This window comes from Urocampus carinirostris, chromosome 2, assembly GCF_059441175.1.
Source record: "Urocampus carinirostris isolate Australia breed hairy pipefish chromosome 2, RoL_Ucar_1.0, whole genome shotgun sequence".
Taxonomy (NCBI): Eukaryota; Metazoa; Chordata; class Actinopteri; order Syngnathiformes; family Syngnathidae; genus Urocampus; species Urocampus carinirostris.
The window spans coordinates 56,779,129-56,795,962 of record NC_142350.1 but is presented as its reverse complement, the minus strand read 5'-3'; the positions used below and the strand labels follow the sequence as shown (position 1 = coordinate 56,795,962).

The 16,834-nt window shown below is 41.0% G+C and overlaps 1 protein-coding gene across 2 annotated transcripts in view; it reads right to left on the bottom strand.

The window, feature by feature from the left end:
• The window catches only part of znf804b (zinc finger protein 804B), a 109,491-nt gene that overhangs the window by 17,429 nt on the left and 75,228 nt on the right, over positions 1 to 16,834 (bottom strand). For both annotated transcript variants that reach the window (XM_088327230.1, XM_088327231.1), the window contains exon 2: positions 10,096 to 10,233. In XM_088327230.1, the coding sequence (XP_088183356.1) occupies positions 10,096 to 10,233 (138 nt within the window). The remainder of the gene's footprint in view (positions 1 to 10,095; positions 10,234 to 16,834) is intronic.

Here is a 16,834-nt window from a genome sequence, read left to right as displayed (position 1 = left end):
CTGTAATGCACTACTCTCCGGTCTCCCGAAGTCCAAAATCAAGAGCCTTCAGCTGTTACAAAATGCTGCAGCGAGGCTTTTAACTAAGACAAGAAAGTTTGATCACATTACCCCGATTTTAGCTAACCTGCATTGGCTCCCTGTTAGCTTAAGATGTGATTTTAAGGTTCTGTTGGTAGTATACCAAATCTTGCATGGATTTCCTCCGATTTAATTTCCCCCTAGGTTCCGGTCCAGAGCAATCGCTCTGAAAACGCTGGTCTAATAGTGATCCCAAGAGCCGAGAAGAGATCGGCAGCAGGTTCAAGAGCGTTCTCCATTCGGGCCCTGGTGCTGTGGAATGCTCTTCCCCCTAAAATTCGATCTGCAACCTCAGTGGAAATGTTTAAATCTAGGCCTAAAACACAATTCATAGTGTCCTGGCTGAAACCACAACTCCTGACATAAAACAATGGAGAGACAAATTAAAGCAAAGGTACATTATGGAAAAAGTCACTGCAAGACTACAACTGAGACTAGATCTATTCTAGAAAAGATGGAAGCTTATCACAAATGTTTTACTTAATGTCTAACCACCTCACTTTTTATTTGATTTATTTTATTACCATTTTTGTTGTGGTTTCTTTTGTTATTTATGGGTATGTCAATTGTATATATTTTTTGTTTGGGTTGCTGTATGATGGAGGAATCAAACCTCTGTCAAAATGTGTGTGAGAAATAAAAAGTTATAAAAAAAACACACTTATACTCAATAGCATATGAATAACCTATATTTTATGTTTCTGTATAAGTGCAGACCATTTACCATTTGATAATATGTGTATTATTTGCCCTCATGTAGGTTTTAGATGAGGGAATGGTGTCATAATAGTCAGTAGTTTGTAATAGACTGTGATCTGTACAACCCTTTGCGACTCTTTGTGATTAAGTGCTATACAAATAAACATGACTTGACTTGACTATAGCCAATCATGGTTTGTAAAGGCTTCTGGGTGGATTTCTGAGTCTAGCAACAACTGATGGCTGAAACATGATTGGTTAAATGCTGGAATATGAAAGCTGTGGCAAATAAAGCAGCACAACCACGGAGAAGCAATGGAACAGACAATTTGGAATTTCAGTGGAACCTCGGTTTTCGAACGCCTCTCAGTTCGAACAAATCGGAGTCCAACCAAAAATTTCCAGAAATTCTTGCTTCGCTGTTTGGTCAAAAAATCGGAGTTCGAACGCCGGTAATGCGTGAGTGCGTACGCTAGGGTGCGATGCTGAGCGGCGTACGGGTGTAGATCGCTCTTTTCTTGACCGACTGTTATCGTGTGCGGACGTGCTTCGTTTTGCTTTTTAGCCCCTAATTATGCCTCCGAAGAAAGTCAGTGCAAGCAGCAGAGTTGCTACAGGTGAAAAAAGAAAAGTAGTGCGTACAACTATTGCATTTAAGAAAGAAATAATAGCAAAATATGAAGGAGGTGGAGTGTCTGATCTTGCTAGGGAATACCCCACCGTCCACCTGCGCCTTCTGCTGACCACCACAAAGGTAAGAAATCTTATTCATAATTCTTTTCTTTATCCTTTTTTATTCACACACGTTCATGTTGGCGTAATGTTTGGTATGGAAGATTACGATAACGCGAACGTAAGATTAGCCTGGTTTAGCATTATGTTTACGTTGAACATTCAGGTATACATTCAGGGTGTTGGAACGGAGCCCAACATTCAGGGTGTTGTAACGGAGCTCCCTTTCCAATGAACCGCTCACCACTTGTTGTGGAGACCCGGGTGCTAAATGACTTGTAAACGACCTGTTTTTTTTATTTTTACACGTTCATGTTAGCGTAATTTTTCGTACGGAAGATTACAATAACGCAGGTGTACGATTAGCCTGGGTTAGCTTTATGTTTACGTTAAACATTCAAGGTAAACATTCAGGGTGTTGGAACGGATTAAAACAATTTACATTGTTTTTAATAGGAAAAATGATTTCGGTGATCGAACAAAACGGTTTTCGAACAGGGTCCTGGAACGGATCCACTGTACTTGATAAGTATTGATGGACAAACTATAACTAACATCACATGATCCAAATATTTTTTGGACCAGGAGAGAAAGCCTTGGAGGCCCTGACAGCGCACCACTGACGTGATGATACCCATTTCTCACCTATCTGCTGGAATTTTTGCCACACTTACACGCACACACATCCGATTAGCCCCACAGACATCGGGATCTATTTATACACTCGCACGTTTTCGCACCTTCTATTGCAGGAGATGACAGACGTTAGGTTAATCTGTGCTGAGTCTTACACAAGCGCTTGTCTTTTTACATTATCACTTTATGCAAGACATCCCACTATCAACATGCACATGCACTTGTGGGCTGTGTGGCTTATTTGTACACTTGCCAGGATCAACATTAGGGACCCTGCTTTTAGCTGAAAAGACCAAATACTGGAGTGATGTTCTTTTTTTGTTAACTGGCTATCTCTTTGTGTATGACGTAATATATTAATGGAAGGTTGGAGCTTTTTTTCATATATAATGCATATTGCAGCAATGCACTTGTAAAAGTTATTATATATTTTATCGAAACGATTCCATTTCAAGGGCGTAGGGTTTGTCTTCGCGTTGTTTCACATTTACAATATTTTTTTTAATGTGATCACGTAATATTGGAAAGGACCAAACAATGATTGCTTGATATTGGTTGGGACAAAGCGCATACCTGTCAACCTCAGCCATTTACACCCACAATATAATTATTGCAATTGTTACTATTATTATATTAATATAAATATAATAATGATAATTGCAATTATTTTAACTGTAATCAATTGTTATTTTTGTCATTATTGATGTCCGAATGATATTTAGTGATTACTAGCATTATAGAGGTAATAGATGGGTAAAACTTAATTAATCTGATATTATTACAAATGTTATTATGATGATGATCATTAAAATGTTTATGTGACTATTATTGTAGTTATTAATATTATTATTATTATTATTATCATTATTATTATTGGTATTAGTCAGATTCCTCCAGCATCAAGCTCCCACTTGTCTGCTCTAACTATGAGATGTCTCTGTGTTATTTATAGGATGTATATCTATGTGATTGTAAATCTATGTGATTGTATCCCCGTTTATTTAGTTTTTGTCGTTTTTTTTTTTACCATCCATGGGGGCGACAGTGGCTCAGGAGGTAGAGCGCTCGTCTTGGGATCAAGAGATCGCAGTTCGAATCCCGGCTCCTCCGTGTTACATGTCGAAGTGTCCTTGGGTAGGACACTGAACCCCTAATATCCCCAATAAGCAGGTTAGCGCCTCACATGGCTGCACAGCCGCTATTGGGAAATGTGAAGCACACTGTAAAGCGCTTTGGGAAGTCTTGACTTGAAAAGCGCTATATAAATTATCTCCAGACAGAAGAGCAGTTTCAGCGACAGACTGCTGTCACTGTCTTGTACTACGGACAGACTGAAGAGATATTTTCTTCCTCATGCCATGAGGCTCTTTAACTCCACCCTGCAGATTAAAGGCCCACATTAAACCACACCACCTACATTGGATATTACCGAATCTTACTGCAATATGTATTCTGTGTAGCACTATTTAGTTACTCTATATAACACGCTACAGTGGGCATTTGCACGTCACACTGGGTATTTGTATATTCTATTCTTTTGGCTTTATTATTGTACTGTTCTCAGCTCAGGGATGCTGCTGGAAATGTGAATTTCCCTTCGGGGATGAATAAAGTATCTATCTATCTATCTATCTATCTATCTATCTATCTATCTATCTATCTATCTATCTATCTATCTATCTATCTATCTATCTATCTATCTATCTATCTATCTATCTATCTATCTATCTATCTATCTATCTATCTATCTATCTATCTATCTATCTATCTATCTATCTATCTAAATGCAGATCATTTCATTTCATTTCATCCATCCAACATATTTATTCACCTCATAGAGAGAGTGGGAAAGGTGAGATGGCACAACATTCATTTGGACAGGTCAGGTAACTTAAAATTAGTTTTACCTGGTTATATCAGTATCAGAAATTATTTTCCCCCCATTTTATTAACACTCCACTTATTGAAACATAAATATTTTGTTTGTTTGTTGTACATGATTCAATTGTTTGTTTGTTTGTACATGATTCAGATTGAATCGTTTCTTGTACATGATTCAATTGTTTGTTTGTTTGTACATGATTCAAATTGAATCGTTTCTCCGGCGCCGTCACGAATGGCAGCCACTCCAGCAGCTCCCGTGTTATTTTCGATTGTTCTCAGTTATTTTCGATTGTTCTCAGCTTAGGGATGCTGCTGGAAAAGTGAATTTCCCTTCCGGGATGAATAAAGTATCTATCTATCTATCTATCTAGTTTATGTTTAAAAATATATGTCCAGATTGTGATGGATTTGCATAATATGATGGTGACAGTTATATAATAACAATATTCAACAATAACAATAAGCATAGCCATATAGTTGATAATGATAATGATAACAACAACAACAGTAAAAAAATAACAGCCATGATAGTCGTTGCAATAATAATAAGCTTAATTAGTCGCTTGACCCATTTATTGACTGCATAAGGCTTCTGCTCACTTACATTATTTGAATACCAATAATAATTTTTTTAAATAAATATGAGCAAAATACACAAATTATCATGTAAGAAATAAATTTAAGTGATTTCCAAAAACATGCATTTCAGGTGAATTGGCTGGTCCAAAATTGTCCCTAGGTGTGAATGAGCGAATGAGTTGTCTGTCCCTGTGTGCCCTGCGGATTGGCTGGCAACCAGTTCAGGGTGTCCCCTGCCCACTGCCCGGAGTTGGCTGGGATGGGCTCCAGCCCCCCCGCGACCCTAATGAGGATAAGCGGTACGGCTAATGAGTTGAGATGAGATGAGATTTCCAACTACTAATAAGCATTAGATTATACACACTGTCCCTTTAATAAACCACTGAGAGAAGAACAAACACATTTCGTAAATATATATATATACTGTATATGTAAATCTGACTGCCTCACCAGACACGAACCTCACTGAACGTCACTAAACTTTGAAGAAGGCTCTCATTAATTTTTTGTCTCCGATATCGAACCGACGTGTCCGTCTCGCTAAATTCTGTCAAGCTTAATCCTCACAAATCGATATTCCTTCCCATCTTCGGGCTGCCTCACGCAGACCGTTGATGACGGAGGTGTTCACGCAAATGTATTGCCGTAAACCCGAAGAAGCACTTTTGGGTTATAACAAGCGATTACTGCCATAAGCGCTAAACGCTAAGAAGTGTTTTTTGCAGAAACAGTTAACCCTGTGGTAAGAGTAGAGACGGCGCAAATTCAATTAAACTCCATTCTCCAAAGCCAAAACTCCTGCAGGGAAGCCATTTTTAGATGGAATTTCATCAGCCGTCTGCTTGTTCGGTAGTGAGAGTCTCATGCTGCTATGTGTGTGCATCTGTCCCCTTAAAATAAGTTGTTTTCAAAATGATTGCCTAATAACATGGATTGTTGAAATATATACATAAGAAACAATTGCATCAAGGATTTGATTCTGATGTAAAATTGGATTTGGCTGCTTGGAGTGGTAGGTGGTCGGTAACTGCAGTACCCTATTTGGCCAACAGAGGGCGTTGGAGACCCCACGGAAGCAGATCACACCAAACACCAGTTTACTGATTTTTTCGGTATTATTGGTCAGTGACTTTTTACAAAAACTAGCGAAAGACACACGCGGAAGCCTACTGTGTACATTTACACGAAAATGGACACAGTTTAACTGTTTTCAGAGCCTGTAAGTCACAAACACACACATAAAAATCAGGATTTATAAACTAGTTTGGATAGATAATAGCTAGCATTCATTTCCTACCCTTTAGATTTCTACAGTTCTCATAAATTTTAGAAAAAGTTGTTACAGGGAGTCATTTACAAGCACATTTTGATGTGAAAACGAGAAACTTTTTCCAAAAATATAATGTGTTCAACAGTATCTCAATCAAGTTGTTTTATTTACTTCTGTTGAATCTATTAAATATAATATTGGAGTTATAAAATGCATTAAAACACGAGTATATTCAACACAATTTGGATTAAAATCAGATAAGGCAATATACTAATTCATTTAGATCTTTTATAGATGAAACTCTACTTTTTGATTTTTGTTATGGTCAAACATTATAAAAAATCCTGAAAACCAACCTCAAAGGGACAGTGTGTAATATTTTGTGCCTCATAGGGGGGGCAAAAAACGTTCATTCAGTAAAAACACAACATATATTGGAACGGTTGGTTAGTTGTATACCTTATGTCATGTGCATATGACAATAAACACTTTGAATTGAATTTAGTTTAAAAATAGACTCATCACAAAAACATCAAGATCGTTCTAAAACAAGATACCGGGAAAATATAAAGCCGCATGGCTCACCTAAGTTCTCTTGCAGCCATCACGTTCAATAATGATACGTAACCATGGTCTTCTTACAACCGTGAGTGTAGTAAATCCAGGAGAGTAAAATATTTACAAATACAGAATAGTAAAAAATGTTTTCTCTATGCCGTAGTGCAACCCATCGTGTGATTCACATTCATCTTTTTCGGCCAATTGCAGGCTTTGTTTCGCCCCTTTAGCCTATGCGAGCCTGTAAATGATAAAAAGGATCCGCCCCCTTTACCTCCGAATAACTTAAGCCAATAGTGACTGATTCAAATGATGATTGAAACACAGGTATATAAATCCCAGCATACACCGCGGACTACTTCGCCTTCGGGGGAAAATCTAGTCGGCGGCTGCTTGCTTTAGTTGCAAGACTTTGCGACTTAATATTGATCCATATATAAGGCGCACTGTATTATAAGGCGCATGGTCAGCTTTTGAAACTATAGTGCGGAAAATACGGTAATTTACTCGTACATTTCTTTTTAATAACCAGAACCCGATCCCCTATCCCAGAGTGCAGAGAACCCTTTTTGCCTATTGACGTATATGACTGTGTGTGTGTGTGTGTGTGCGTGTGTGTGTGTGTGTATTTGTGTCCCCGAGCCAGTGGTGAATGTCAGCACAGCGCCTCATGCAGCTTGTTTCCTTTGCCTGCCGCTGGCTAAAACAAAGCATTAACGTTGGCCTGCAGTTGCTTCCATTCATTTCCAAAGAACAATGACAGCGCCGGAACAGTCTTATTTAATGTGCATTTCACGGGCCGGTGTGGGCGTCTGCAAGCGGGAGGCACGCTGAACAAATTGCTTGTGCGCAGGCAGGAAGTCTGGATTTTTCTCGTGTTTTTTGCGTATGTAGGACTTGGCTTTAAAAACACGGGCCAAACTTTCAGCTAAGTCCGAAAATGTAAAATGCATATGAAAATGGGAATGAAAGCTCAGCATGGGAGGGAACCTGCTGCCGGGCCTTTTCGCAGCACTCCATTGGCCTAATCTTGTCCAAACTAGAATAATACAATCTTACTTGAGTCATGACTAATCATTTTTGTTCTACTGGTGTGTGTGCAGAGTAGTTGTTCTGCAGGAGAGAAGAAAAGGGAAAAGTAGAGCAAATCTTCAAAAAATTGTCCAATTTTATGTTATGTATGACAACAAATTGATAATAATTCACAATAATAATTATTAGAATAATTACCACGCATAAAGAAACATACTGTCCGTTTAACTTGATTTATTTTTTAATTATCTGTCACGGTTGCCCATTGCCGTCAATTGGCCCTGCCCGTTTGGCGCCAGCTGCGGCGCGGTGCCTGATTGGTTTCCCTCCTATTTAAGCGCAGTAATCGCACTCAACCTTTGTCAGTCCGTCAACAAACCTCTGCACCCGCAAGATGTGTGTTTTGACTTTGTCCGGCATCCTGCTTGTGTATCCTGTCTGGTGTCGATCCCGTCTAGCTCTTTCTGTTTGATATCCGACTCCAATCCCCAGTATCTGGTATCAATCCCGTCTATCTCGTCCTGTTTGATATCTTGCTACAGTCTACGGTATTCGGTATCAATCCTGCCTGTCTCATTCTTTCTGATATCTTCCGCCAGTCCCCAGTATTCGGTATCGATCCTGTCTGTTTCGTGCTGTCTGATATCTGACTCCAGTCTCCAGTATCTGTATTGATCCCGCCTGTCTGGTATCTGTTCGTGTATCTGGTATCGATCCTGTCTGTCCCGTCCTGTATCGACCCCGTCTGCCTGGGATCTGCTCGTGAATCTGGTATCGATCATGTCTGTCCTGTCCTATCCGGAATTTTCTCGTGTATCTGGTATCGTTCTCGTCGGCCTCTGGCTTCCTGTTTTTCCACGCCGGACTTCTGTCTTACTTCTTCCGCCCAGTGATAGCCGGATTACTAAGCCAGTGTGTTCACGCACATGAATACCCCATTCCCGTAAAATAGAGCTTGCAGGAAAACGTTACGCATCTGCGTCCGCCTCCTGTTCGGGTTTTGAATCTAAATCTGGGGTATCAAACTCATTTTAACTTATGAGCCAAATATATATAAAAAAAAAACACTCTCACAGGGGCCGAACTAGTAAATATCCATCCATCCATTATGAGCACCGCTTATCCTCAGTAGTGTCGCAGGGGCGCTGGAACCCACCCCAGCTGTCCTCGGACAGTGGGCAGGGGACACCCTGAGTTGGTTGCAGGGCACACAGAGACAGACAACTCACTTGCTCATTCACACCTAGAGAAGATTCGGACCAGCCTAACCTAACATGCATGTTTTGGAAATGTAGGAGGAAACCGGAGTGCCCCGAGGAAACTCACGCTAGCACGGGGAGAACATGCAAACGCCACACAGGAAGGTTTGATCCCATGACCTCAGACCTGTGCCGCGTATGCGCTGATCACTCTTCCGCCGTGCTCCCTCTACTAGCAAATATAAGACATAAAAAGTGTGTCTTAGCTGGAGGACGTGCTTTTCTTTTCTGAGGCTCACAATTAAATTACGCTTTTAGGTAAGTAAGATTTGCCAATATTATTCATATGTCATGATTACTCACTGCACTCACCTGTGCCCACTCGTTGGCGCCAGCTGCGGCTAGTTGACTGATTGATTCCCCTCCTATTTATACCCAGTACTCCAGTCACTCCTTGTCAGTCCGTCAGCGACCCTCCGCATACGCAAGGCAAGCACTTTGACTCTGGCTCCCGTCTGGTCCCGTCTTCACCCGTTTCCCACTTGTCTGTTCCATATTTACCCGTTTGTCTCTGGCTATTGACCTGTTTTTGCCCTTCGACCATACTCTGATCTCCCGCTCCGGCTATCGATCCGTTTTTGGCCATTTGACCACGCTCTGATCACCCGCTCCGACAAATCCACTTCCGCATTCCGATCACGCTGCGATCCCGTAGGCTGCTTGCTCTCCCTGTCCAGCAAGCACCGGATCACTGGTGTTTGTTTCCTCGATATCCCAATAAACTTTTGTGTGAAAAGTTATGCGTTCGGGTCTACCATTTATTCTGCTTCTGACATATATTACATAACAGGAGCAAAACAGGAGATTTGACAGTAGTTGATCCTTGCATAAATACGGTATCACCGTAAAACCTTGTATGGTAATGTTGACTTATAATACGTGTGTGCATTTCCAATCTTATCCGGTATATCCTGTATTATATAAGGTGTTGAAAGACGCATTTAAAAATTTCTAGTTGGTGTTTTGGGTGCGCCTTATAGTCCGTTAAAATTGTTCCTTTATCGTAATTATGCAAAGATAACTTCTATTTGGCTCCTTCCTTCCCACAAGTGGCACATCTTGGACCCGCCTCCATCATTTCATATGCTCATTCTTTTAATGCGCCCCAATATACATCTCTGCCTGGAGGCTCCTTCCTCATCTCGGATGTCATCAGAACTCATAAGATATTATCCCAAAGCCGCGTCTATTCCTCGTGTTGGCATCAAATATTAATCTCCCTTCATTATTTCTCACTCTTCTCCTTTTCCTATTAGTTTCTCCTGATTGAAATCCAAATCTGACGCCTGCAGGTTTGCTATAGGCATGCTTCCACAAAAGGGGGAACCCCAAGAATCGCCCGTTTTCTGTGGTCGCGTCGTGTACCTGTTTGTGCGCGTGGTCGTAGGAGTTGATGTGGTTGTCAAACTCCTGATGGCGTAGATACTGCTTGTCACAGAGCTCGCAGTAGAAAAGAGACTTCAGATCCTCCGCTGAGCAGCCCAACGCTCGTTCGGTGCGCTCCTGACGAAACAAGCAAACCGCATGAAACGTCAGAACAAGGCAGAGAGATGCAAGAGGCGAGGAGAGATGGAGACAATATCGCCACAGTAGCATTAAGGCAAGGCAAGTTTATTTGTATAGCACAATTCATACACAAGGCAATCCAAAGTGCTTTACAGAAACAGGTTAAAAACACAAAATGAAAGACAGTGAAAATTTAAAATGTGTTTTTTAAAATGCATTAAAACCACAGATAAAACATAACAAAATCAATTAAATTTAAATAAGGTAAAAGTGAAGAGTGCAGATCAATGATCCCTGTAATTTTCCAGGGGTCTGAGCGTTCACACAAAGTCGGTGAGCAGCGCTTGAAACAACAGTGAGAAACCATAATCCCAAGTGTGGCAAGATAATTAATTATCAAACATGTCCAAAACTTGACATCAAGTTACATTTTGCTGAGTTTCCGGCAATGCAAAATCATTTTTCTCTTTTGAATGAATTGAGTCATGTACTATTGCAAAGGTTATACGGCCTACAAACGTCATTTGTTCTTACAATTCTTTCACAAGATTTTTTCTTTTTATTTCCTGATATATTTTGTCGCATAATATTAACATTTTGGGGGGCTTATTTAGTCGGTTGTAAGATACAGAACTGTGCTTAATCACATTTTTTAGTGGAAGTACAATGTTGGCAACAAGATTCACTTGACATAATTGGAAATTCTTTGAATGCAACACAAACTTTTTCTTCTTTTTTCAGTGTTTTTTTTTCTACTTTTTTTTAATTCCTTTAAAAAAATCTGATTGTGTTTTTTTTTCCGAGCTGTTATTTTTTTTCTTTTTGTTCTGTATTTACTTTTTTCCTACATTTCTTTCTTTTCTTTTTTTCTGGCTTTTTTCTAAATTTTTCCTTTTTTCTCTTTCTTTTGTTTCTTTTTTTCTCAGCTTTTCAGTACTTTTTCATTTTGGTATTTTTTTTCCTTTTTGTTCTACTCCCCCCTTCCTTTGAGTCATTCTGTGCATAATTTTACATAATATTTGGTCATGTTGGGAATAAAGAAGCAAAAACAACCGGAAGAGCCGATTAGGACCCGAAAGAGCCGGTTCCTTTCAGTGAGCCAAGCCGAAGAAGCCGGTTCCCCGACAAACTCTACTAACTTTACTCGACTTCGTTCTCCTTCGACTCGACTTCAAAATACCGCATTTAGGACACAACGTCAGGGGAACCTGTGTATTTTTACCTTCATGTACTCTAACTTTGACATGAGTCGCATCTTAATTAGTAATTTTGAGCCCTCATATTTGTGCGCTGGCTAGATTTTCTTGTGCGCTGAGAATGTGCGAGCAGTGCGCAATTGCGCACGCGCGCAGCTTAGAGGGAATACCGGTGCAGATAGAACCCTTTCAGTTGTATGCACAGTTGAACAGAGCTGTTTTCAGCCTTGACTAAAACACTGTCAGAGTAGACGCCTGTCTGACTTCATCAGGAAGACTATTCCAGAGTTTAGCTGCATGGAACTGAAACGCAGCTTCACCCTGTTTAGTCCTGGCTCTGAGCACCAGCAGAAGGCCTGTCCCTGTGATTCTCAGGGTCCGAGATGGTTCATATGGGTCCAACATGTCACAGATGTACTTTGGTGCTAATGAAATGAAATGAAAATGAAATGATCTGCATTTATAAGCGCTTTTCAAGTCAATGACTTCCCAAAGCGCATAACAGTGTGCTTCACATTTCCCAATAGCGGCCTAGTATTGCAGCCATGTAAGACGCTAACCTGCTTATTGGGGGTATTAGGGGTTTAGTGTCTTACCCAAGGACACTTCGACATGTAACACGGACGAGCCAGGATTCGAACTGGGATCCCTTGATCCCAAGACGAGCGCTCTACCTCCTGAGCTACTGCCGCCCTAAATTGGACCATGAAGAGACTTATACACCAGCAGAGCTGTTTTAAAGTCTATTCCCTGAGCGACAGGAAGCCAGTGCAGATATGGTCGTACTTCCTGGTTCTGGTCAGATAGATAGATAGATAGATAGATAGATAGATAGATAGATAGATAGATAGATAGATAGATAGATAGATAGATAGATAGATAGATAGATAGATAGATAGATAGATAGATAGATAGATAGATAGATAGATAGATAGATAGATAGATAGATAGATAGATAGATGGATGGATGGATGGATGGATGGATGGATGGATGGATGGATGGATGGATGGATGGATAGATAGATAGATAGATAGATAGATAGATAGATAGATAGATAGATAGATAGATAGATAGATAGATAGATAGATAGATAGATAGATAGATAGATAGATAGATAGATAGATAGATAGATAGATAGATAGATACTCTATTCATCCCCGCAGGGAAATTCACATTTCCAGCAGCATCCCTTCGCTGAGAATAATACAATAATAAAGCAAAAGGAATACAATATACAAATACCCAATGTGACGTGCTAATACCCACTGTAGCGTGTTGTATAGAGTATTTAAATAGTGCTACATAAAATACACACTGCAATGAAAGTACGGTAATTTGCAATGTAAGGGGTGTGGTTTAATGTGGGCCTTTACTCCGCCGGGTGGAGTTAAAGAGCCTTATGGCATGAGGAAGGAAAGATCTCTTCAGTCTGGTCAGGAACCGAGCAGCAGCGTTCTGGATGTTCTGCAGCTGTCTTACAGCTCGTTTAGAAAGTCCAGTCAGAAGGCCGTTACAGTAGTCTAACCTGCTAGAGATAAATGCATGGATACGTTTCTCTAAGTCTGGTTTAGACAGCAAACCTTTGATTCTGGCAATGTTTTTGAGATGGTAAAAGGCGGATAATGTTATATTAAGGCTTTGAGCGCAGCGTTAGCCATTCACAGTAAGTCTGCATTCTAGGTACATTAGTCGTAATCACCAGGACGTGTTCGTGTCCATATAGGTACTGTTTTAAGTACTCCATTTAGGCTGTAGCTCTTCCTGGAGGTTAACAAATGTAGGCCAACTTGAACCTGGTGACACCCTCCATCCATGGACGGGGCTACATATTGCGCGATATTGCATCATAAATCCCCGGGCGCCGTGTGAAATGCCATCAACTGTTGGCGCTGTGCATTTCACTCATTCATTCATTCATTTATTCATTCATGTATTCATTTATTTCAGGCAGTATTCATTTATTCATTCATTTCAGGCAGTTATATTATTTGTGTACACATCTAAATATAACCTAAATCAGGGGTGTCAAACTTATTTTGACGATACAACAAACATTCTGTCGGGGGCCGGACTAGTGGATTAAAGAGAAAGAAAGAGAGATTAAGAAATAACAGAAAGAGGGAGGGAAAAGGAGAGAGGGTGGGACAAAGAAAAAGAGAGAGGGAGAGAGTGTGAGAGACAAAAGAGATGAAAAGAGAAGTCGTGAGAGAGGGGGAAAGAAAGGGAGCGGAAGAAAGAAATCAAAGAGAAATAGAAAGACAGAAGGAGAGAAAAAAGAAAAGAAAGCGCGAAGGGTAGGAAGAGAGAAAGAGAAAAGAGAGAAAAGGTAAAAAGGAAGTTAGAGCAAAAGAAGTTAAAAAGACACAGAGAGGGAAAGAGACAAAGAGCAACAAAGGAAGAGAAAAAGAGAGACACAGAGAGTGAAAGAGACAGAGACAGCGAATGGGAGAAAAGGGGTGGAAAAGAGGGAGAGAGAGAGAGAGAGAAAGAAAAACAAATACAAGTACAGTGTCTTTGTTCAAGGCACCTTTCTTTGGCAACATCAAGTTGACATATTTCAACTTGCAGCTTGTTTTTCTCTTGCGCTTCTCTGAGTGTTGTCTCGCGGGCCGGATTCAATCCCTTAGCGGGCCTGATCTGGCCCGCGGGCCGCCTGTTTGACACCTGTGACCTAAATCATAACAGAATGCCTGAAAGGGAGTGGGATGAAGGAAACATTAAATTCCACCCCTTTTCTCTCATACAAAACCTAAAGCGATTTAAATCAATTTTCCTGCCTCTTTAGTTGAACTGATATTCCCAAAAGGTGCGAAACAAGTTTTTACAGCTCACAGGTAACTCAGATACATCCAACAATTATCAGGACCAGAACGGAAACAGGACCCACTCGCGTAATGTTCCTTACAGTTTTATTGGGAAGAAGGGAAAAATTGCACATACGATCCGGAGATCGCTGGTTGCTCAGATGTGGAAGTGGTATTTCTGTGGCGAGCGATGGCGTTGTCGGGGACGGAAAAAATGGGTCAGTAGCCAGGATAGAAGAGCAAAAACGTGATTGGGATCGTAAACAAGTAGAAAGCCAGGAGAGGAGAGTATACATGGTCAAGATAAAAAACGGGCCATAATTCGGGACAGGAGAGCAGACGTGGTCGAGATCAAACAGATCGTAGCGGGAGACGAACAGGAGCAAAAACACGGGATAGGCGAAAAAGGGCTTGCCGTGTAAAAACAGAGAATCGCAGACGGACCGACAAAAGAAGACTGACAGGACAGAGTTTAAATACTGACAGGGAGCCAATCCGTCAACAAGCTGCAGCTGGCGCCACATGGGCGGGGCCAATTGGGCGCCATGGCAACCGTGACACACACGGGCGCAACCAATTGGGCGCAATGGCAAACATGACAACAATAGTTTTTGGAACAGAAGAAAACATTCATAACTTGTTACTACAGGTAACGGACCAATAATATTGCATAGTATAATATGGTGTATACACAATATTGTTAAGCATTCTGACTTTGTGACTCATTCGCTGACATTCCGGTTAAAATAGATCTTTGTGTCAAGAAACGGAGCAGGATAAGTACCCAGATGCGTGACGTTTCTCACACAAGCCTTTTTTGCCAGCTGCGGCTCGTTGACCGATTGGCTTCCCTGCTATTTAAGCTCAGTGCTCTTACTCTTCCTCTGCCTGCAACGAATTTCTGCCCAGCAAGACGTGGGTTTTGACTCGGTCCTGTCTCGTGTTGGTATTTCCTCCCTGGTATTGTTATCGTTTATTTTGTCCTGTTTAATATCGGTTTCCAGTTTCTTTCCCATCTAGTTTGTCCTGTTTATTTTCGATATCATGTTTTGATATCAATCCTGTCTGTCCCGTCCTGTATCGACCCTATACTGTCCGATATCTGCTCGGGCAATTGGTATCGATCTGGTCAGCCTCTGGCTTCTTATCATTCCACACCAGCCGGCTGCCTAACGTGCATGACTCCCCATTACCCATAAAATAAAAGACTTGTTTGAGAAACCTCATGCATTTGGGTCCTGATCCTGTTCCGGTCCTTGACAACATAGAAACCTTGAATAGAACACCAATGAAAAATAAGGTTAAGAAAAAAAAAACATCAAAAAGATAAAACTTGTATTTCTACTTCTTAATAGTTTTCACGACAATTGATAATTCATGCAACCCATAAAAACAAGTTTTTTTCCTCATTTAAAAACACTTTCTATCATTTATCTTTCTCTCTAGAAGAAGACCCCCCAGTTACATCAAAGACGCAACTAAAGTGAAAAAAAAGGCAGTAAAGATCATCCATAATGCACCACTTGGACTTTAGAGCGTGAATATGCATGCGCGTCCCGCTTGACGTCTCTATGCGAGGAGAAAAATCAGAGAAACAAACTCACAGCAGATGTGTGTGCAGAACAAGGACAGTGAGTACACAAATGGCACGTGGACCCCAGGGGGTACATCACTAGCCTGCATGCTCGCATCTGCCACCGGATTCCCCCTCTGAAAGTGTAGGATTGTGCAAAGTATTCGCCTGTGCCAAAACCATACCAATGTGTGTGCGCATTCGTTCCATGCTCTGCTTCGGAATGTAATTTCCCCCAGGCTAGGGCCTGCCAATAAACACTATTGAATTCTGTTCTACACTGACATGATGGGAATTTAATTTCAGCCTGTCACTTCCTTCAAGACTTCTTTTTCCCCGTCTTCATCCTCTCGCTATACTCGTTACCCCGCACCCCCCACTCTCCTTCTTTTATAGCCCCCCGTTTGCCCTTTTCTCCTTCTGTCTAACGCCGTTCTCGGCGAAGCGAGGCCGGGTCGCAGCGTGTCGGTCTATATCACAGCTCCCCATTACTGTATTATTACCATCGAGACTAATGATCCCTGATGTGCGTATGAAGGTGATTTTAATTAAAAAAAGATGAAGGAAACGACTTTATTTGACACATTCCATCTGGAGGATGGCGTTGGCGACGTATGTATTGGGAAACAAGACAATTTAAAATGCTAAATTTTAATTGCTACGGGAATTAAAGGTACGGTGTGTATTATTTGACTACGAGATGTCTCTGTATGGTGTTGTGCAGGGGTGTCCAAACTTTTCAGACAGCGGGCCGTATTTGGTAAACTGAAAATGGATGAGACTATTCAGCCTGGAATTCCCTGAGCAATCTTTAACAAATCCACCCTCCGTGAATGGTTTGTAGTGCTTGGCGATCAGCGTTGCAACTTCATAGCTCGCCTTTGTAGCATTTTTATTTGACTTGCAAGGTCTCGTGAAAACAGTTAAAACAGCTTCCAGTTGCTGTACCTTTTCACAGCATTCAGTTCCAGTTAGATTTCTGTAGTCAGCATGTTTACTGTTTTAGGTACTCCATTTAGGCTGT